Source organism: Balaenoptera physalus (assembly GCF_965194825.1).
Source record: "Balaenoptera physalus genome assembly, chromosome: 2".
NCBI lineage: Eukaryota > Metazoa > Chordata > Mammalia > Artiodactyla > Balaenopteridae > Balaenoptera > Balaenoptera physalus.
The window spans coordinates 155,777,181-155,800,965 of record NC_138883.1 but is presented as its reverse complement, the minus strand read 5'-3'; the positions used below and the strand labels follow the sequence as shown (position 1 = coordinate 155,800,965).

The window sequence follows — 23,785 nt, the reverse complement described above, 5'->3', positions numbered from 1 at the left end:
GAGGCCTTCAACACGCACCTGCGCACGCACACACAAACACACAATTTTGTATTCAATTTTATGAGCTCATTTATTCACTGTACTCAATTTCATGAACTCCATGAAGGCAGTCACGCACCATAAGTTAAGAATCTTTGCTTTGGGGATATAATAACTGGTCAATCTGAGACTTTAGTAATGAGCTTGTCTAAGATGAGGGGATTGACCTGGCTTCCAGGCTTTTGGTTGAGTGACGTTGCCAGCAGTCCAAATATGGCGGCCCAAGAGATGGAAAAGCCAAGCATGAGCTGGACCAGAGTCATATGTGAAGAAGGATGGGTCTCAGTCTCCAACATCTCTTTTGGGGCTGCTCCAGAAAGGTGAGTGGAGGCATAGTGGTCTGGCTTTGGAGCAAGGCTCTGAGTAGAAGCTCAGAGTAGTAATTTACATTTTCTTGATGATGTATGATGTGAGCATTTTTTCATAAGCTACTTACCACATGTATTCCTTTTTGGTGTGGTATCTGTTAAATCATTAAAAATTTTTTTAAACCATTTTTAAATCAGGTTGTTTAAGAGCTCTTTGTATATTTTGGATAACTGTCCTTTATCAGATGTGTCCTTTGCAAATATTTTCTCCCAGTCTGTGGCTTGTTTTCTTATTCTATTGATAATGTGTTTTGGGGAACAGAAGTTTTAAATTTTAATGAAGTCCAATTTATCAGTTATTTTTTTTAATGGATAATATCTTTGGTGTTTTATCTAAAAAGTCATCACCATACACAAGATCATCTAGGTTTTCTCCTATGTTATCTGCTAGGAGTTTTATAGTTTTGCATTTTATATTTAGGTCCATTTTGAGTTAATTTTTTGTTGTTGCTGTCTGTGTTGGGTCTTTGTTGCTGTGTGCGACTTTCTCTAGTTGTAGCGAGCGGGGGCTACTCTTTGTTGTGGTGCATGGGCTTCTCCTTGTGGTGGCTTATCTTGTTGCAGAGCACGGGCTCTAGGCACGTGGGCTTCAGTAGTTGTGGCGCACGGGCTCAGTAGTTGTGGCTTGCAGGCTGTGGCACAAGGGCTCAGTAGTTGTGGTGCACAGGCTTAGCTGCTCCACGGCATGTGGGATCTTCCCAGACCAGGGATTGAACCCATGTCCCCTTCATTGGCAGGCAGATTCTTAACCACTGTGCCACCAGGGAAGTCCTGAGTTAATTTTTGTGAAGGGTAATTTTTTGTGTGAGGTCTGTGTATAGGTTCGTTTTTTGCGTGTAGATGTCCAGTTGTTTCAGCATCATTTGCTGAAAAGATATTTTTGCTCCATTGTATTGTCTTTTCTCCTTTGTCAAAGATCAGCTGACTGTGTATATGTATGTCTATTTCTGGGCTCTCTGTTCTGTTCCATTGATATATTTTTCTGTTCTTTTGACAGTACCGCACTGTCTTGATTACAGTAGCTTCATAGTAAGTCTTGAAGTCAGGTAGTCTCAGACCTCCCACTTTGTTCTCCTTCAGTATTGTATTATTGTATTGGCTATTCTGGGTTTTTTGCCTCTCTGCATAAACTTTAGAGTCAGTTTTTCAATATCCACAAAATAACTTGCTGGGGTTTTGATTTGCATTGCATTGATCTGTAGAGCAAGATTGCAAGAACTGACATCTTGGTAAAATTGAGTCTTCCTATCCATGAACAAGAATATCTGTTCATTTATTTAGTTCTTCCCTGATTTCATCATAATTCCCTCTCGCTCAGGGGAGGTCAGTCTTTTGTTTTATTTGAGCCTTCAACTGATTGGACGAGGCCCACCACATTTAAGGAGGGCAATCTGCTTTACTCAAAAGTCCACCAGTTTAAATGTAAATCTCATCCCAAAACATCCTCTTGTTAACAGGATAATGTTGGACCAAATATCTGGGCACTGCGGTCCAGCCAAGTCAACACATAAAATTAACCATCACTGACAGTAATGTGAAAGCTGTTGAAAAATAGACTGACTCATGTAATTAGATATATACAAAGGGCATGTGAATTTCAACTTTTTTGCAAGCTGCTTTCTTTTTAAAACATTCCCCTAAGGGGATCATTGGGAAAAATTTGAATGGAAACTACTTAGCTGCAGCAAAGAAGGTAACTTTACAGAAAGAAATACCTCATGTATGAGGGAGAGAGAGATACCTATGAAAATAAAATCTTTAACAAGCAACTGTCTTATTCCATTGAATTCAGAGCCCTGGACCTTTGTGCTATGTCAGTTCAGTCTTGACTGTTTCTCTGCAGTGATAGCCAATAAAAGACCTGTAGGAAATTTTTCCTAGTAGAGAGAAAAAATAGTCGCTGACTCTTTGGAAGGGTATTCTTTAAAAGCAGGAAAATGTTTAAAGCAATAGCAGAAATGTCGATAAAGTGAGATATTGACAGCTAGAGAAGAACTGAAGGGAAATGTGCAAGAATGAGAGACATTCCATATTTTATTGGATAAAAGTCTTTAACCAGCAAACAGTGATAAGGTTTTAAATTTCTTCTAATAGTTTTAGAGGCTATTTATCTTCTAGGCTCCTAAAGACATGATGCAGAGTAATATGAGTTATACGTTGAGAATGTCATAAATAGTTCTTATCTTTATGGCTTTTGTTTTGTAAATTATGGCTGTTTATAATGCTCAGAGGTCCTGGGGAACTTCAGAGAAAGCTGTTGGTCCCTTGGGGATTAAGCTATGGATCTATAGTACCTTGTGTTTCTTTAATCTCTGGGTGATGCCCTTGTCTGAAATGAACAGTATCAGTGTTGCCTGATGCAGTAATACCATGTACTCACCCAGAAGGAGAACTCAAGAGAAATACTAAATTTCTGTCCTATCTCATAAGGTGTTTAATGCTGACTCAATTAAATGAATGATCTCTCGCTTTCTGGGTTATGTGTGCCGAAACTAAAATCTTAAACAGTGACTTACATCATATGTAAGCAGTTAACGAGCCAGGCAAATTATTGGGTTGGCCAAAATTTTCTTTCGGGTTTTCCATAAGATGTTGCAAAAACCCGCACGGACTTTTTGGCCAACCCAATAAAAGAAGAAACAAAAAACAATGGACGTTCCTTTATGAATGCTTGTGGTGTTCTATGGTGTGCTAAATCATATTTTATCAAAAGGTCTGTGTAATATCCATGGTAACGGTTGTTCCTAATCTGAATTCAACAAGTTCTCTTTCATCCAAAGATTAGTTAAAAAACAGACACAATTTGTAAAACCATCTAACCTGTCAGTCCTTCCCTCCTGTGATAAAATTTTATTAAACACCTACTATGTGCAGTTGTTATAGTTATAGGTATATAGTAGTAAGGCAGTGATATGGTGATTCCTAGGCTCACGGAGTCGTCAGGTGGGGACTCATTACACAAATGAGTACAAACATGTCATTATAAATTGTACTAAGTCTAGGAAGGAAGCGAATGTGGGATTCCAGAAGAGAACACAGTTTATCATGGAAATCAGGGAAGATCAGGGAGGACGTGAGATGAGGAGGGGTTGGTTGGGGGGAGATGGGGGAAAGTGTTTCTATGCAGAAGGAAGAGGATGTGCAGAGCCCTAATGCAACCCTTTGGAAGAGATGGGTTTAGAGAAAACCAGCATAGAGAGCAAAGGGAAGAAGAGTGGAGTGGCCCCAGTGATGTGGGATGTTGAGCCTGGCTTAGGAGTTAGAAATTTATTCCCAGATTCAGTGTCTGGGCAACATGATCTCATGCCTTGTTTTAAAAGGCTCATGCTGAATATCATATACAAAGTTAAGACCTCTGCTATATCTAATGAAGAATTAATATCTACCATAAATAAAGAGCTCCTACAAATCGGCATTTAAGAAAGAAAAAGGTATCTCTATAGAAAAATACATGAAGAGTAAGTTCCCAGAAAAGAAATCTGAATTGTCATCATGTTTTGATACTAAGCCTCCCTGATAGCAATAAAGTCAAAACTAAAAAATCAGTTTCATATGCTTGAGATTGGTAACAAAATTAGAGAAGTCTGAGAATATAAAATACTGGCAAGAATGGGGGGAAATGGGAACTTTTATATACTGATGGTCATTGTTCAAATTGCAAGCATAATTTTGGAGGGCAGTTTGCTGATATCTAGTAAATCCTTTGCTATTCTACTCCCAGGAATTGATCCTGTGGAATGTGTCCTGTAAAATTTAATGGCCTCGTCTCAGCCTTACTCTTCCTTGTCCTATCAGCAGCGTTTGACACAGTTGATCATTCTCTTCTTGGTGGTAGTTCTGGGGGGTGAAGTTGAAGGGGCTGAACAGTGAGTGAACAGTTAAGTCTTCTTTGCTAAGTTTGGTTTTGGAGGGGAGCAGGGAGGTAGGGGATTGTCAGACAAGTGAGTTCGAGGGCTTTTTAAAAAAAAAAAAAAAAAAAAGGATGAGTGATTCCAGAGCTTGTGGATGATGGTTTAGCCCAGTGTTTTTCTTTCCCCAGCAGTTATAAGTCTAGTCGCTGTAGTTTTAGCGGGGCCCAGGTGGTGAGGCTGAGTGAGGACAGAGGATGGGAAGGTTGAAGGACTCAGAGTGTGTGGACCTGGGCTGGGCAAGATTGGGAGTGGGTGGATTTTTTAAAATTTTATTGGAGTATAGTTGATTTACAATGTTTAGTTTCAAGTGTACAGCAAAGTGATTCAGTTATACCTACATATATATCTATTCTGTCTCATTTTCTTTTCCCATATAGGTTATTCCTATATTACATATAGGAATAAAGAGTAGAGTTCCTTGTGCTAGACAGTAGGTCCTTGTTGCTTTGGAAGTGGGTGGTTTTAAAGGAAGCAGAACAGGCATGGCAGTGGGTCCCTTAAGGCAAGTGCCACCTCACCTCTTGTGTGTCCCTGACAGGGACATTCCGTGCTGCTCTTCCAAATATTACATAATCCCCCCAAGTCCCCTCAACAATCCATTCCTGCAAATAGATATGTAGGGAGGTACTTGACTTACTTAAACAGGCAAAATAAAATACAAGAAGAGCTTATTAGAATCAATTCATTCTTCAGTAAGTTGCGACTTGCATAAATTGTAGGAATAATTTAACTGAGAAGTGAAGTTGCAGAGCGACTGCTTAAGCCAGATTTGGAGTATGGTGGTAATGACATCTGGTTTGAATGAATGCTGAGTTCTGTGATTATCTCAAGTGGGCTGTTTTACTTGTTTGTATGTGCTTTTGTGCATAACATAAAGAACAAGTTTGATTTGGATGTGGAGAAAATGTACAATAGACTTTGGGAACTATAGTGTGCCCTGTAGTGTCAGTTTAAAATTACGTATAAATAGCTGTGTGTGTAAACATTCATATTGATGTAAGCACTGTGTCATCTATTCACAGCTGATCTCGTTCTCCTAAAAAATATCAGCAAGTTACTGTCTCCAATAATGATCTTTGTGCATGGGGTAGCCTGTATATTGTGTTAAGACTATTATTTCTAAGTTTAACCAGAGAGATTGCATTTCACTACCATATAGCAGGTGATCAATTGTGTAATAATGTGAAGAAGCAGGAATAGAAGATAAAAGTGAATTGGATTCCCATAATGGTTTATACTAGGAATTATTTTCCATGAGGTAGATTATAATTTTAAAAAATCTTTATTGAAGTATAGTTGATTTACAGTGTTGTATTGGTTTCAGATGTACAGCACAGTGATTCAGTTACACCTATATATATATCTGTTCTTTTTCAGATTCTTTTCCCTTGTAGGTTATTAGAACATATTGAGTAGAGTTCCCTGTGCTATACAGTAGGTCCTTGTTGATTATTTTATATATAGTAGTGTGTATATGTTAATACATTTTTCTTAGATTCCACATATAAGTGGTATCATATGATATTTGTCTTTCTCTTACTTGCTTCACTTAGTATGATCATCTCTAGGTTCATCCGAGATTATTATTATTTTTTGTGCCAGTTTGTCAGTGTTTCATGATGTGATCATGATGGCAAAATTAACATTAACATCCAAGTTAGGGAGGGGCGGGTAAGAGATTAGAAGGCAAAAAAGTCACGCTTTTTTGAAAATTCTGGAAGGAATTTTTATTCTAATTATAATTTTTCAAATTAATAAAATATTAGTATGTGATTTTATACTCATGACCATCATTTTGTATCCATTGATTTGGTGTACAGGTTTATTCAAAGTTAAATTTGGATTGCAAGAAATTGTTAGCCTGTAGTTAAAACATCACTTGGAGACATTTCATATATGTTCTTCTGAAAGAAAACTTAGTATGTTATACAAACATTGGAATGCATTAAAGAAGGAATGATTGGCTACATTATCAAAGAATACTTCACTTTTTACAAGGGTTGATACTTTACCACTTGAGTAGTAACTGCTAGGAAGCTTATATTTATTTTCTCATTTAATCCATACAACCATCCAATGAAGTAGCTGCCATTAAAAGTCACATCTGACCCCATGATAAGCTAGTTTTAACAAAAGATAACTTCTTATCTATTCCCAGTATTGAGGAAATCTCTAAGCAATGTGTAGAATATTAAGTAGCAAAGGCCTTTCTTTTTAAGGGATAAATTAAATCATTTATGCAGAAATACTGACCAAGGTTTTAATGAGTATGGCATGAATGTTAAACATTCTAATTATGTAGAATATTCTGAGGTCAACTTATTTTTTCTGTTTCAACCTAAGGTTTTCATTGTCTCCATCATTTGCTTCCAACAATTCTTAGATAATTTCTTTGTTGAATTCTGTTCTTTGGAGCGAAATAATAATAATATTTCTTTTTGCAATTATACAAATATATTTGTATAATGGAAAGAGGTCTGAAACTTTGAATTGAAACTTTTCCTCCATTCTGTATAAGTTCTAAGGAATGTGTGTGTATGTGTATTTTTGTGCGTATATGATTTTTATGACATTCTTCACAAGTTATATCTTAATTGAGGCTGTATTTAGTATTAAAGACAGAAATACTTCTGTCTATATGTTTGAACCCCAGTAGTATGTAATGTGGTCCATTGCACTTAGTAGGAGCTTATCAGTCCTGTCCAATCATTTTATGATCTATTCTTTTGTTTGTAGGAACAATTTAATTTGAACCCTATGTGAAATATTAGTACAGATTCTTCCCTTTAAAAATCTCCAAGGGAGAGAACTCTACAGTCTTTTATTCTTAATAGTATGTGCAAGTGCTTCCATTTATAATTCAAGATTCTCTGTTGCCTCATTCTTTAGCAAACTCTGTGTTAAAGAATCTTTTCCCGATAAGTCAAAGGCTGCTGCCTCACATTTTGTGACGGCCCAGTTCTCTGGTGAGCTGGGAGTAGCTGTGGATTGAACAGTCTTATTTATCTCTCTTTCCTCCAGAGACCCCATTAAAGTGATAGTAAAGGAATAACAAATACATAAACCAATAACAGAAAGAACTGAAGAGGCACCAGCGCAGAAAGGAAATTTCACGTTTCTGGTGGCCTGAAAGCTGATGAAGGCTTGGTGACCGCTGATGCTTGGTTGGTAGGGGCTGCCGCAGCCCTGGACACACGTGGAGGCTGCAGCTGAGGGGGCCCTGGGATCCCCCGCAGGCACCGGACTTTGGATTGAATGCCGGCTGGGTGGGAGTCCCGCGTGGGGCTGAGAAGCACAGGGTTGAACGGGATGCTTGTAATTGGAGCACCTCCCAGGCTCTGTCTCTCCTACCCCTGTGGCACAACCAAGGACCAGAACCCGCAGGCTCTTCCCTCAAGCTCATCTCTGAAGAAATGGGCAGAACTGACCGGGGAGAAGCAGGGAATCTAGTTTGGGAGTTTGCTTCACAGAGGGGAGTTGCTTAGTGCCCACTCTGAGTCAAAAACCTCTGTTCCAGGACACGAATCTCACTTTCAGGCTTTCTCTAGTGTCCAATTTAAGTATGATGCACGACTAAAGGCCACCAGTCACCCCAGGACAGCCTCTGATACAGGAGAGAAAGAGACAGATAAAAAAACAAAAAACCCATAGGAATCAGAGGATCCAGGGCACAGAAGAGGAGAATATCCTCTAATTACTATAGTGAGGGGTTTTGAAAAATGGCATCTGGTAAGAAAAATGTTTAGAAGAAAGGAACAACCAAAGAGCAAGAAAGAACCATTTCAAATTAAGAACGTGACTCATACAATGGATTCAAAGAAGGGTTGGTAGAAAGTGAGTTGAGGAAGTGGCCAGAAAGAAGAACAAAATATCCTCTGTTTAAACTCTAGGATTATAAGGAATGTGACTTTCCTTTTACCCAGAGGGTGTTTGAGTGAAAGTGGCCTCACTGTTCATGGTAATTGTTCTCCCCATCTTTCAAATGAGCAGAAAGGCATGATACCCGACTTCTCCATGGACCTGTCTTTTCTATGTGGTGACAGGGAAGGAGAGATAAGTGTGTCCATCTGACCCCAGCCCAGGTCTCAGTGTTCAGGATCTGTCTGAGTGGGCAGCTCTGATGGGTGACTTTGTGTTCCCCGAGACCAATGTCCATAAGAAGCAGCATCCTTGAGAAATGGTGAATTACTTTATGTTTACATGTGCTCAGTGGGGCTGGAAATCCACCAAGAGTGGTGGTTTCCCAAATTCTGAAAAAATGTTGGTAATCTTCTGCCTTTCATTTGGAACTCCTGTTATAGACAGCTGTCTAATAAAGCAGTTGTAGGATTTTCGGGTCATCTAAAATGTCTTCATAAAAAGAGTGTGTGTATGGCGGGGGTGTTTCCTTTTTCTGAAACTCAAGTTCACGATGGCTTCCTTAGGTGAGATGTGGGTACCTCTCCAAAATGAGGTATAAAAATGAAAAATGTAACTGGGACTTTTAAAAAAGTGAAGTTGAATGTTTATATAATGTTATAACTGAGTAGAACCTTGAAAACATGTTCATGAGAACATTGTAGAAAGATCCTGATTTTATTCTTCTTACGGACTTCCAGGAGATTCTCTCTATAAATTAAAGAAATGGGAAAATGATTACCAAGTTGTGGATACACTTTTATGCACCTAAAGTTGCAGATTTTTTCCAGTTTAATCATTTCTTTCTTGCTGTAAAGTTCACATTTACTGTAGTTAGGTTGCATGTTAAGTTTTCTGAGATTTAATGTGTGGATCATTTGAAGAAAAAGATAAGGACCATAGGGCAAGCGATTGGTTTACATTTGAGAGAGATTTTTCTTACATTCATACGCCTTGATTTTGAGTCTTTGAAGAGAGATGTTCTGTAGTAAATTAAAATTCATAGTTTAAAATTTTTTAGTTAGAAATTTGTATGTGGAAAATTACAGATCAGCTTGTATTGCAGTGAATTCTCAGGACTTTCTGGGCAGTTTTTATTGTACTAGAATTTAACTGAATTGAATATTGTCTAGAACAAACCCATTGCCTGGGAATTGTAAATTCATCATGCATAGTTTTATATATATGGCAGTACTTCTTGTCATAGATTTTTACATTTGAAAATTTAGAGTTTTGAGAACTAAATGTCCACTGAAATAGTTGTTCTAAAATTAGCAAAATTCCTGAGAACTGTTTTCTTTCTACTTTCTAACCTAAAATAATTGGTGTACCTTTGTAGCTAAGATATATTTTTCCACGGAGAGCCATTTGTCTAGATATTCTGTGGCAGATAAAAGCTTGCTTCAGAGCCTCATGCAAAAGCATATTAATGGACAGTTACAGGACCTCTGGAGTGCAGGGCCCCGAATATGTAAATTTCACAGCCATCTCCAGCGTTCTCTTGCTGTGACTCAGACTGTTTAAATTTCAACACTGCACAGGGTGCATACATATTTCAGAAATTCTAATTTAACTTTGATTACATGGATGTTAGAAACAACCCTTAAATGAAAAATTGAGCTTTCTTCTCATAGGGGATGTAGCCATAAATTCTGTCAATCACAGGACCATGTTTCCCTCGACTGTGCTAATTGTCATCCTTTTGGAATAAAAAATGAAATGCATATTTATTGGGTGCTGATGTATATTTTGTCCTAATCTTGAAACTTTTTTTAAGCAGTCATTTTCATATTATCTCTGTCATGCCTACAATTTAAATGGTTGATTTCTCTGTATGCAGAAGCTTTGAGAATCATAGATGCTAGTGGAAAGACTCCTTATAAGTTTGGCATCTGCAAACTCGAGTTTGAGGCTGGCTCTGCCCTTGGTTTTCCAATGAACTTGGGCAAAAGTTAGTTAAGAACAACCACCTCATAGCATTATTAGGATGATCCAAGGATACAAAGTAAATTAAAAGGCTTTGTAAAGTGAAAGATAAATACAAATTTTAATTAATTTACCTAGTATTCCATTGCTTTGGTCTTCTCAGTCACCTTAGGCAAGCAGGAGAGCTGTCTTAGTCCATTCGGGCTGCTGTAACAAAAATACTGGGTGGCTTGTAAACAGTGGAAATTTATGTCCCACAGTTCTGGAGGCTGGATCCAAGTCCAGGATCAAGATACAGGCAGACCCCATGTCTGGTGAGGACCAGCCTCCTGGTTCATAGACAGACATCTCTCTGTGTCTTCACATGGAAGAAGAGGCGAGGAGGGTCTCTTTTATGAGGTTACCAATCCCACTTATGAGGGCTTCAGTCTCATGAACTTATTTAATTCTAATCATGTCCCCAAGGTCCCACCTCCTAATGCCGTTACATTGGGCATTAGGATTCCACAAATGAATTTTGGAGGTGACACAAACATTCAGTCCATAGAAGTGGGTGTAGCATTGAAAAATGTTTGCTACACTTGCTAATGATGGAAAAGGACCCAATAACACAGTTTTTGCCCCAAATATATGCATTTCCTTATAAGTATGTATGTAGAAGATGGTATTTTATTTGAGGAAAAAAATCCGGAGTAGTAAGAGATGTTGAAGAGGTGGGTTGCTCTTTGCTAAATAAGTGGGTCCAGGTCTAGGACACTGTTGTCCCACCCAAAGCTGGGCTTTCCACCTTTGCCCGAATCCCTTTCGTCTTGCTTGAGTCCCTTCCATTTTGATTTTTCTCTTGGTCTTATGATCATCAATGGATGATGGTGGGAGATATTGACTGAGCTGCAGGTTAGTGATGGAAATAGCAGGTTGCCGCCATATTGACTGAGCTGCAGGTTAGTGATGGAAATAGCAGGTTGCTGCCATATTGACTGAGCTGCAGGTTAGTGATGGAAATAGCAGGTTGCTGCCACTGGTCCCTAATCTGTTGGCAGTTCTGCCAAAGCATGTTGAAAGTTTCCATCTGCAGTTTGTGGGAATCAATAAAAAATATCTGGTGAGAATGTGTAATAATTCAATATATACTTATAACAAAACTAGAGTTGTTATTTATTAATTGCATAGATGTGCCAGGTATGGTTATATTTTTCTGACAGGTGTATCTTCTTTAATTCTTATAGCATCCCACAAGCAAAATGTTGTAGCACTAGAGGAAAGAGTCCAAGAGAAATTGGGTAATTACTCAAAGTCATGTAGCCAGTGATGGCAGAGCCCAGCTCAGAGGCCAGATCTTCCCCACACCATGAGCTTGCTTTTCCCACCACCAGTGTGGCCTATTTCCCTTTGGTAATAACTCTGTTCCTTTAGGTTTGAGCTAGAAATGGTTGCATCTTGCTTTGAAAGAACCTAAGCAATCTATGAACTGCTTGAGTCTCGAACCTTTCACAGAGGCTATGTATTGAATGTGGTACCCTGGGCAGTGCTCCTGGGTCCTCTGGTCTTCATGGGATGTGAAGGTCGAAATCACAGTGGGTGGATGGGAGTCTGGGCCAGTGTGCTGTTCTCATGTGGCCGAGGTTGTGAATCCTGTGATGCCCTGAGAAGGCTTGGGGCCTCTCCCGGGGGTGGATGTAACCTTAGCTTTGGGACATCTGTAGCCTGGGAGCTATGCCAAGAAGTTACATTTGTCTCAAGTCTTGGGTTTGAAGCACTTGTAGAATGCTGGCTTCCAAAGGCCGATATTTCTTTTGCGAAAGATTTCTCAAGTGCAGTGCTCTCCCCGCTGTTTGGGGCCCCAGACAGCAGCCTCTACCTTGGCTTCTCTGCCATTAGCTTCCTTTGTTTCCCTTCAAGCCTTTATGCTATTTTCAGATTCATCTTATGCAGAGATTTCCTGTTTATTAAACGTGTGTGCTGGCTTTCTGGGCTGTCCACCGTTTTATTCCATTATTTCCCAATGCTCTGTGCTCAGGCTGGGCTGTGTGTCCGAGGGCTGCACTTTCTCCATCTCCTCCCTCCATCACTCTCATTAGCATATGCTGTTCCTCTCAGCCTGCAAATCCTGTCTTCCTCTTCTCTGCCTGTATAATAAATCTTTATATAATTCAGAGCCTGGCTTTATTTTCCCACCTGGAAATAAATAAAGCACCCTCATGGAGCTCTTTCTTCTTGGAACCTCCTAAATTCTGTGCTTTGGAATATTTTCTACGTTTTTTTAAAATAATTGTTTTCTTAATGGTTAATTAATTAATTTTCTTTTTTTGGGCTGCACCGCGCGGCATGCGGGATCTTAGTTCCCCGACCAGGGCTTGAACCCGCCCTCCCCTGCATTGGAAGTGCGGAGTCCTGGTTCCACTGGACTGTCAGGGAAGTCCCTCTTCTTTGTTGTTTACAGAAGTTTCTGAACAGATGATAAGACTTCAGGGCTTCACATTCTTTCATCTCCTTGGTGCCCAGCAAAATCTAGGCACGTGGTAGGTGCGAAGTCACCCATCGCTGAAAAGATTGGTTGTTGCCATTTTAGTACTTCATTTAAGCACAGCATTTAAAGCGAAGAAAAGTCATGAAAGAACACACATGTACAGGAAAGTGCTGGGATTTTAACATGTTGGAAGCCCCACTGCTTTGTTGAAGTGTGTTTTTTTTTTTTTTTTCTCTCCTTTGTCTCACCAGCAATCAAAGAGAAGTACACGGACTGGACGGAATTTCTCATCCGTGATTTGACTGGTTCCCGGACGGCCCCAGCCAGCCTCCTGGAAGGTGTACGTATTGTTGTCCCGCTGTTCTCTGTCTGAAGCAGCACAGTTACATGAGCTCACACCCAACAGCACCTTTGCATATATCCTTCTGCGGGTACATGCGTCCACGCGGATATCGGTGTCCAAATAGCGTAACTTCCTGTCTTTTCCCAAATTACTTAGGTTACTGATTCTAATGGCACTGAAGAATCTTCACCTTTGGTCCAATCAATAAGTGGAAAATTTGCTTTTATATGAACACGTTTTAAAATAATAACATGTTAGGATAGGTATCCACTATCCTATACGTTTAAGACTCTGTCTTATGTTAGTGAATGTATATAAAATCCTGTAGAATAACTGTTTTGTAGAGGTGATGACTCAGCATGTATGTGCTGGGGTGTAGTCTCAAAGTGTATTGATAAATGGTTCCGTTAACTATTGTATTCCGGATGCATTATGCCGAAATTTAAACACATACATGTTAAGTAATAGAAATGGCTAACCGTATTTAAATGTGGTTAAGGTCATTTTAAGGTACTGAAGTAAAAAGTTTACTCTGCAATCTTGATGGTCATATGAAAATAATTTTATCCTAAAACATTTTAATATTTACATTCTAGAACAGGAAGAGAAATGTACTGTTATAAATAATTATTGAGTCACCAAATCTGTTTGAAGAATGCCCCTGAAAAAGGGGAGAACACAATGAATGACCAAGAATACAGTGTGGATTTTGACAATCTCATTATTCTCTTAACATTAACCATAAATTTCTCACCTGTCATAAATGATATTGATATTTTGGAACACCATGGTCTAATATACAGTCATCTGGTTTTGTTTTGTGATGATTTTTGCCTAATGTAGTTTTGTATCTCAATGGCTACTAATTTAATTGTTTGGTTGACAAATCAAAATGATGATTGTTCACCCTTTCAAAAGGACAAATTGTGTTACTTTGTTAAATTTTTTAAACATATTTGCCTACAAGGCTGGCTGAACAAACACCCTTTTCCTTATGCAAACATGTGCTAAGAAGGTTGCTTAGATGGGGCAACCTTCTAACATCTTATTTACATCTTATTTTGTAAACCAACTATGGGGTTACGTGTACAAATTACACAATAGTCTAATTTAGCTGATTATTAATGTGTATTAGGCATTCATCAAAAATGTCCTCTACACATATTCATGCATTACTCACGTAATCAAAGTACGAGAGTGTCCTGATTATGAGAGCAGGGCCATCGTAAGATAAACGTCTGCTGAGTCAAGGTATAAATTGATCGCCCCATATCAGATGTGTCCGTCTATGGGAAGAGCAGACATTTCGCTACCGTGTGTTTTCTAGCTCGAGGCAAATTTGGTGTAACGCTTCTTAAAAGCACCCTTGTTCCTCACAAATGCAGTTTTATCTGGGAAGGGTGATTTGTTTGGTGAGAACTTAGCACAAACTGTCATTTTCTATTTACTTGTGGTTTTGTTGTTGGATACAGAGTCGGGTATAATGGATGTGTGCGCGGGAGGGGAGGGGAGGGCGGGGGCAGTGGGGTGGAGGGAAACACCAGACTGTTTGCCAGTAGCTTGGATGATGGTGTGAAAAAATATTATCTTCTGCTGTCATCTGTTTCCATGAGAACCTTAAAATAAAGTTTAAAATAAGGAGTTTTGCTTCTGTTTAAACAGCCTCTGCGAGGGAAAGGCCCTATAGACCTCATTACAGTTGATTCCTTAATAGAGCTCCAGGATTCTCAGAGCCCTTTTCAGTACTGGATAGTTAGTGTGATTGAGAATGTTGGAGGAAGATTACGCCTTCGCTATGTGGGATTGGAGGACACTGAATCCTATGACCAGTGGTTGTTTTACTTGGATTACAGACTTCGACCAGTTGGTTGGTGTCAAGAGAATAAATACAGAATGGACCCACCTTCAGGTAAGGGCCAGAGCTTTGGCTGCTCTCAAGCGTTTTAGAAAGAGATGTGATTATTTTCCTGGATGTCTCTCTGGAAAATGTATTAGCTCTGTGGTGTCTTTTACATCTGTGCTTGTGAATATGAAGCATTTTAACTTCAAATACTTTCTGTAGCAAATAGAACCCAAGACTTCTATGAATAGCGTTCAAAAATGAGAAAGAAGAGCTGGAGGCTGTGGAGAAGTTGATCTGGTTCCTTTGGAATCAATGGTTTGGAAATGAAACACACACTATAGTGGGACTTGGTGATATTCTCTATTTTTCTTTAGGAATTTGATAGTCTTGCAAGTAGGTTCTAAAATCTTTGTCCTTCTGTCCGTCCACCCATCCACCCATCCATCCATCCATCCACCCATCCACCCACCCATCCATCCATCCATCTGAGTATCAAAACCAAATGTTTATCATTATGTTATCTGTCCTGACCTGGAAATAACAAAGAGAAAATCATCATGCTTTTTTTCCTGGCACATCATAGATTTTTAAGTAGCTTCAAATACCTTGTCAAATGACTTTCCAGAGACTTAATTGGGTAGAAGAGTGCATTATTCTTCCTGACATACCTAACTGGGCAAAAATCTCAGCGTTTATGAAATAACCATTCTTGAATGTTTACTACATGCCAGGTGATTTTACATCTGCTCTGATGTTTATTTTGATTCCAAAAAACTATTTCATGTGACTGTTTCCTTTTACAGCAGAGAAAATTTGAGACTGAGTTTAAGCTACTTGTCCAAGATCACCCAGTTTGTAGGAGGAACATGCTGTAATTCCAATTCCCAGGTCCCCTCCCTCTTCCATCCAGTTCCCCCTGCTGCCTCTGACTGGCCTTACCAACCTTTCGATATGTAGCTTCAGAATGAAAATGTTGGATTCTTACGGAATTAAAGATGCCAAGGAAGGAATACTCCTTTCTTCCCAAATTTGCTCATTTTCATTCTGGTCAATTTCACAGGTTTATTGGAAGCAAAGACTTGGCTCTTTCCTTCATTAAAATTGCCAGAGATTTTTTTTTCCCTCCCATCTTAGTTGCCAGTGTTAGTCTTGAGGACATGTAGCTAAGGCGTTGTATTTCCCTTTTCCGTCAGTCAAGGGCTTTAATTGAAAAAAACGTCTTGGTTCTGTGTGTCGTGTTTGCATTTGAGTTGAATTTGACAGGCATATAGACATAGAACATGGTATTTTATTAGTATTATTGTTGTCAACGTTTTGAGAAGCAGCCAGGAAATCCATTTATACCCTGAGTAATGTGGGGATATGATTACAAACGAAGGGCCTGTCAGTTTTGTGAGAAGAGATCTAAGCTCACATTTGCCTTGGGATTCATAACCTAGCAGGAGAAATTTACTCTGTGCAGAAAGTTGGGTGTATAAGTCTTAGCTCAGTATCTAATTGCTTTATAAATTTTAAGAAAAACATATATTTGCCAGTGTAAAAATTTATAGCGAAGCAAAGATTACTACTGGCTCTTAGGTTCTGTGCAATGTACCCTTCCTGTGACATCATGGACTCATACTCAGCAGCCAGAATGGAAAGTGTCCCCGCAGAAACTAAGGAAATATTTCCATAGGAGAGTTCTCTCTCTTCCTTTAGACAATTTGACGTCTTTATAAGACAAGAATAAATTGTGTTTACTCATCTTAGTAATTTTCTGGACATGAGTTGTCCATTTCACTGAAGCGTTAAAGACTTTGGAAAAGGCATTCATCATCAAGAAGTTATTTTCCCAACATTTAAATTGTCGGCAGCCAAACTTAGTTCGGGGTCCTGTAGGTTTAAAATGGATCTTGGTCAAACCAAACACATCAGGAGACTTTTTATTTCAAGCAATAAGTCCTGATGGCAATGGCAATAAAAAAAAAAATTGTCTGCAGGAAAGGCTATGGATGGGAAGAAGAAATTAAAAGGTGAAAGGACACCCCAAATGTGACTCTTAGTTCTTCAGATGCAGTAGTTACAAGATGAACACTGAATTCTACCTGATTCAGCAGAACAACACCCGGGAAGGCAATTAATCACCCAGGTTTTACACACGGGAACAGAACCCAACACTTTGTGTAAATTAACTTCAGGACCCAATGTGACTTGTTAAACTTAGATGATAGGGCTCTTTCCTTGAATGAAATCTAGGTGGGAGTAAAATTTCACACTTGCATAGAAAATACTAGGCTGCTTTTCTTATTCCCAAACACGCTTAAGTAAATGAAAAGTGTTCATCATTGACAGGTGGTAAGTAGAGCTGGAAGGGTTGGGGAGGAGAGCAGGTAAGAGAGACTTGGGGTATAGAGTCGTCCCTCGGTATCCACGGGGGATTGGTCCCAGGACCCCGAGGATACCAAAATCCAGGGATGCTCAAGTCCTTTGTATAAAATAGCACAGTACAGTTGGCCTTCTGCATTCAAGGGTTGGAGGTGTTCTGCACCTGTGGTTTCCCCTTCCCGGGTTCCGCGTTTGCGGGCTCCTCCATCTGTGGTTTCTTCCATCCACGGGTTCCACCCACTGCAGGTGGAATATTCAGGACCTGTGGGCCAGGAGGGCTGACTGGACTTTGAGAGTGAGGCCATGCCAGGTCAGCCTACTCTCGATGCCCTCTTTGCTGTGCTGACACCAACACCTTTGCTAAAAGTAATCATAGCTCCTCCTTTCCTTTCCTTATTCTTTCTACTTCTTGAAGGACACAGTATTTCTCAACTGTTTGGTGTGAACAGAGCTATAGAAATAGGTGACAGAAAGTAGCTGGCTAGTCAGTCTTCAAACACTGGAGGAGAAGGTGCTGGCTTTTATGCTGTCCGCCAGCGAGAAGCCTGCATCCCATCTTTGGATGGACTCAGAGGACACGGGGTGGGGAAATGGGAGGTTAGAAAGAGGGGCGAAGCCACCCTGCCCCACTCGACCCACCATCAGGAGTGCAGTGCTGCCGGGGTAGGTGGAGTCCAGCTTCAGTGAAGACCAGGTGAGGGAATGGAAGAGGGTAAAATGCTAATAATCATGGGAGGGGCAGTGGCTTCCCGTGGTCCTTAGTGATTCAGGCGTTATCAGGACAAGACTGGGAATCCACGGGTGCCTTTTCTTCAGTGCTGAATGGAAGGCAAATCATGATTAGACAGACCTGGAGCTGCTTTTCCAGCCGTGTACCCCTAACGCCTCCCCTCATTTATTTATTTTCCTGCCCTGTGGCCTTCTCTGTGTTCCTCGAGCTTTCTATGCGTGTCCCCTCTTTTGGAATGCTGCTTTACCACACCCCCACTTCATTCAGACCTTGGTTGAGAGGATTTCACTCACCGCTGAAGCTGAAAGTGCGGGACCCATTCTCTGCTGTGTCCCCTGACACCCTGCCCAGCACATAATAGGTGCTCAGTAAATATGTGTTGAGTGAGTTGACTGAATAAAAACTCGGGTGTGTCTAGACAGAAGGAAGGAACCAGCCAAGTCTACCTTCCAGGAGCCAAATAATTGATGGGGATTTGGAAGCCAATTTGGAGGGGAGAGCCCGGGTGGAGGCACCTCCACACAAGGAGGACTGTACTGGCCTCTTTCCCCTGAAGTGTTAGGGAGGCTTCTGAGCAAGTAGAGATGTGATCTCTTGTTTAGCACCCAGGACAGCTCCAGGATATAAGATGCACGGGAATGTGGTCTGTGGGGTTCAGGATGAGAATTTCTTCCTTTAAAAGGGCCCACGTGTGAATAGAGCTTGAGAAACCCAACAGAGTGGAAGGAACATGGGCTTGGAGTCAGGGTTCAAGTCAGCCTCTCTTTCCACTTCTGTCACTGGCTACAGAGCTTCTGGGCAAGTTACTCTACTTTGAACCTCAGTTTTTACATCTGTAAAATGGGGATAATCATACATTTGCTGTGCTGCTAAGTATTACTCAGGTGATTGGTATTTTCTAAATATCCAATCTGTGATCAGAGTTTTAAGATTATATTTGATCTTCTAAGAAATTTAAGTAGGTCATTGAGGTCAGGGGTCATTTAGAGGCCCCACCTGCTTTCATATTTTTGGATGTTTAGAAAGCAAGATAGAATCTGACATAGTTTTGCAGAAACTAAAGAGATGAAACTTTTTGAAGTTTAAGAAAAATCCTTATCTCTATATTCTTTTGTATATTTTTTCCCTTCACAATCTTTATGTCAACCATTTCCCCCCCTTTTCTTTCTATTTTAGGTAGTTCCTGGAGCCAGAAGTTTCTGAATCTAATTCAGATGCTTCTTACTTGAACTATTTCTTATTCAAAAAGAGTTGTTGTTGTTTGTTTTAGCTCAGGCTACCTTAACAAAATACCATTGATTGGGGGAGGGGGCTTGAAAAACAACAAATCCACGGTTCTGGAGGATAGAAGTCCAAGATTAGGGCATCATCATGGTTGAGTACTGGTGAGGGCTCTCTTCCTGATTTGTAGATGGCCACCTTCTTGCCAGGTCCTCAGCTGGCCTCTTCTTTTTTTTTTTTTTTTTAAATCTTTTGGCCATGCTGCACGGCATGTGGGATCTTATTCCCTGATCAGGGATCGAACCCATGTGCCCTGCATTGGAAGCATGGAGCCTTAACCACTAGACCACCAGGGAAGTCCCCTGGCCTCCTCTTTATGTGTGCATGGAGATGTATATATCTATATCTGTATCTGTATCTATATCTATGGGGTATTGAGAGAGCAAGCATGCACTTGAAAGAGAGCTCTTTGGTGTCTCCTTTTACCAGGGCACTAATCCCATCATGGGGGCCCCACCCTCATGACCCCATCTAAACCTAATTACCTCCCAAAGTACCATGGCATTGAGAGATTAGGGCTTCAACATACTAATTTTGGGAGGACACAAGCATTCAGTCCATAGCACTTCCCAGTGTCTATTAGGAAGCATAGATGAGCCTTGCCTTACTGGTCAGAGCTTGGTGGAGAAGGAAAGAGAGGAGGGTGTAAGGTGCATGAATAAAGGGGATCGCCCCTCCAGGCCTTTGATCACCCGAGGCTGTGAGATGATGATTTTGTTCACTCCTCTTCCTGCCACACTCTCTGTGAGATGGCCTGCCAACATGCACACCTCGTTTTCACTCATGCTTCTAGTTAAAGATGAATCAGGACAGGTTTTAATTGCTTATTACTTCCCACCAACAGAAATTGACATGCTACACTCTATTAAATTACCTGCAACACGATCACTTTAAGAACCTGTTTTATGTTCTTTTAATGGTGCTATTTATTGTCCGTAAACTTGCCGGCGTAACCAAGCGCCTCTCTGTCTAATGAAACACATGCATGGACTGTTGTTCTCTGCTTATTGAAACTAGGAGGTGTTTAGCTTCTGCAGGTGGTTGAGCGTACTGATAAAACTGCAGTTGATTTTCACCTTTTAAGACAAGGAGTATGCCCTGCCGTGGGGTTAAATTCCATATTAGGATTCAACATCCGCAGCACGAAGACAGAGAATCTTAAGATTGTAGGACAGAGATAAAAGTCCCGTGAGACTTCCTGGGTGTCTTCACCCATTCAGGCTGCTGTAACACAACACCACAGACTGGGTGGCTTGTAAACAGGAGACGTTGACTTCTCACAGTTCTGGAGGCTGGATGTCCAAGATCAAGGCAACAGCAGATTCAGTGTCTGTTGAGGACCCACTTCCTTGTTCCTAGACGGCGTCTTCTCACTGTGTCCTCACCTGGAGGAAGGGGCGAGGAGCTCTCTGGGGTCTCTTTTATAAGCACTCTAATCTCATCATAGGGGCTCCGTCCTCATGACCTCATCACCTCTCAAAGGCCCCACCTCTTAATGCCATCACCTTAGGTGTTTCAACATATGAATTTTGGGGGAGGGGGCACATTCAGATCAAAGCACCAGGCTTCTTAGGCTACTGGCCTTCGGTTTGGTGGAACAGACGTGGCATTGGGTGGATGCAGCCTTCTAGGACGAGGTGGCTGGTCCAGTCCTGCTCTGCCAGTGTGTGTGTGTCCAGCTGTCAGGAGAGGCTGTGAGCATCCCTCGGGGGCTGCCTGTCTCCTCGCTCAGTTCTGAGTTTGGACCTGACCATGTTGGGTTTTCATGGCTCTGGCCTTGAGTAATTTTTAAGCCATTCTTCTTTTACCCTCTTCTCTGCCTCAGGGCAGAAACTAAAGAGATGAGAGAGACCTCACCTCTGGGTGAGACCTGAGGTCTCACCCAGAGACCTCAGTTACAGGCTGTGGGAGCTCGGGCACCAACACTTTCTCTTCCCTTTTTCTATCCCCTGTATGTCTGCAGACCCTTCCTTTGACCTTGTCTTTGGAGGTCACCATCCTTTTCCATGACTTGGTTCTCCTTTTACTACCATGTCGAGCTTGAACTCCCCATCGACCTGCTTCCAGAACCCTGGAAGAGTGGATTTGTACCTGTTCTACTGAGGAAGTCCAGGGTCTTGTTTATTGTTTCCCTCCTGACCCCGTCTTGAACTGCTGCCCTTGGTGTCCTCTGGGCTTTGCTTCCTAGAATCCTGAATTGCCTTCCCTTTTCACCGAGACTTTGATACAGTGCCCCTGAGCTGAACCACTGGTATATTCCAGGGAATCTGCCTCACCGTCTCGGGATGATTTGTAGGGCTCTGTGAATTGGTCCTTATTCCTCCTTTGTGGGACTCTGTGATAGGCGGTTTCTCCCTCAGGACCACCCCCCCAACCTGTGGAGGTTGGAGGGGCCATTCATTCATTCTCTGTAGAGGTGTTTGTTGGGGGGACCTCACTATGTTCCCCCAAACATGTATACCAAGAAGAATTACAGGCTATTTTTTCTCTGATAGAGAAACGCCAAATTGGGGGAAAAAATTCTGCAGTGGTGTAAAGGCATAAATAAAAGGCTGGAAAGAATTATAGACACTATACACAAGTAGAGCCTGTCTTGTCATTAATTATCCTTTATGTGACTTGGTGTGTCTAACAACGAGGGATGGTGGGCAGTGCATTGATAACTTGGCTCCTTCTGACAGCATCTCTCACCTAACCATAATTGTGATAGTCTGAAAAGACTAAGTAAACTGCTGAAACACAGGTGCTTCAAGCTCAAGGTGAGTTCAGAAGCTATGATCATCAAAATATATGGCCGCCTGCTAAAAAGCAGACATGCAAGAAATTAAAAATATAGCCCCAAAGGCTTAATGTTGCCTTTTAACTGTGCTTAAATTCATATTCATATCCTAGCTGTCTGTCTGAAGTAGCCTGGGTTGATATAGGGTAGGTATAAACATATCTACTCCAAGTGAGTGCTTCTGCAAATCCTATTTTGATAAGGTCTTAAATCTGTTGAGATCAGATCATAAAATTCCCCTGCAGTTTCGGCAATCGGTAAAAACAGTGCTCAACGATTTTGTTCTTTTAATTTTGTATTCAGACAGTGTAACCTTTCGTAAATCCCTTCCCCCCACCGCCTGAGGGAAAACATGGGCAACATGTGATGTGTTAGCAACATCTCAAGTGTAAATATTAGACTTGGTTGGTAAATTTTAATTTACCTTTTCATAATTTCCTGATTTAAATGCGGACTATTTTTAGCATATGAGAGCTTAGAGATTTAGTGAAAAATAGGCTGTAATAACTGAAAACGCCAGACAAAAGTCTTTTCTAGTTTGGAAATGTATCAGATAATAAGTTCTTCATCCATGGATATTACTTCCCAGGTGATGTATGGAATTCGGGGCAGTGGACGGATGAAGTGTGGTTAATGTGATTTATGCTATTAAATTACGCCCAGAATGCATGCACATATTCCCTGCAGAAGAGCTCTATTAAGTTTATTCTTCATTTCTGATCGCAGAATCCCAAATTGTTATTTAATTTCAGGAAATCTCTTTAGCAGGTGGCCTTTTATGGCGGGCAGGGTACGAATTCTTACGGTTGCTGCGCCTGCCAAGTTATTATGAAATCCTGAGAAGATAAAATCCGAGAAAGAACCACCCAGTAGAACATTTCAGCCCTTAAACTCTTATGTGATTTGCTGTTGATACAGAAATCTATCCTTTGAAGATGGACTCAGAGTGGAAATGTGCTCTGGAGAAATCCCTTGTTGATGCTGCTAACTTTCCTCTTCCGATGGAAGTGTTTAAGGTAAGACGTAGATTCATAGCAGTTTTTCTCCTCTTTTCGAGAATAAACTGTGTAAGAAAGTTACCCACATCAAATCATTGCCCGCTATTTAAAAAGCTACCTTCTTGGCCAGTGTTCATTTAAAACGTTTAAAATGTTGTCTGTTCCATTTTGCTCTGTTTTGTAATCCTCCCAAATACCCCTTTTCCAAGATAATGCTTAAAATCTTTTGTCAAGTAATTAATAAGGATATTATAAGGTAATTTGAATCTTATTAAAATTTTTTTCAGGTTTACATTTTTTTTCCCTCCATCTTGTATTATTATGGAAATCTCATTTTCACCCTCTCACTGCTTACCAAAGAAACAAAAGAAAATGGAGCAAGTCTAATTTTGGTATTTGCTCGGTAAAAATGATAGAAAACGATGCTTCTCTTGATGGCTTGAGAAACTCATAATGAGTATCTGTTGGGTAGTAGGCCTTCCTCTAATAGACAATGAAAGAAATGTACCACGACTGAAATAGATCACCTAGTTCTTAACACTCTTAAAATTATGCTTAAAATTTATATGATGTGTAGAATATTAAGTTCTGGGCAGGAGTAATCCCTTCAGCAAGAGGGACCCATAAAACGGTCTCTTCCTATTTGGAGCTCGAGTAGGTGGGAAACAGCTCTACATGGACCGTTTCCTGGGAGACTTGTGGATGGGCTTGTGGTGGGCTGACATAAACCTTTTCAGTTCCGAGCAGGCACATTTCTGCAGGGCCGTAGAACTTTCATGTGGAAAATGAAATTAAAATGGTGTCTAGGTACCGCCTGCAGCAAGAGTGTGAGGCTCGGG

At 40.7% G+C, this 23,785-nt stretch overlaps 1 protein-coding gene across 9 annotated transcripts in view; it reads left to right on the top strand.

Moving 5' to 3' along the window:
* The window catches only part of SFMBT2 (Scm like with four mbt domains 2), a 219,241-nt gene that overhangs the window by 93,775 nt on the left and 101,681 nt on the right, over positions 1-23,785 (top strand). For 8 of the 9 annotated variants that reach the window (XM_082450574.1, XM_082450572.1, XM_082450570.1 and 5 more), the window contains 3 exons: positions 12,860-12,948; positions 14,614-14,860; positions 22,867-22,964. In XM_082450574.1, the coding sequence (XP_082306700.1) occupies positions 12,860-12,948; positions 14,614-14,860; positions 22,867-22,964 (434 nt within the window). Of the gene's footprint in view, positions 1-12,858; positions 12,949-14,613; positions 14,861-22,866; positions 22,965-23,785 lie in introns of those variants that run through there. The other variant, XM_082450576.1, reaches the window with a different exon arrangement.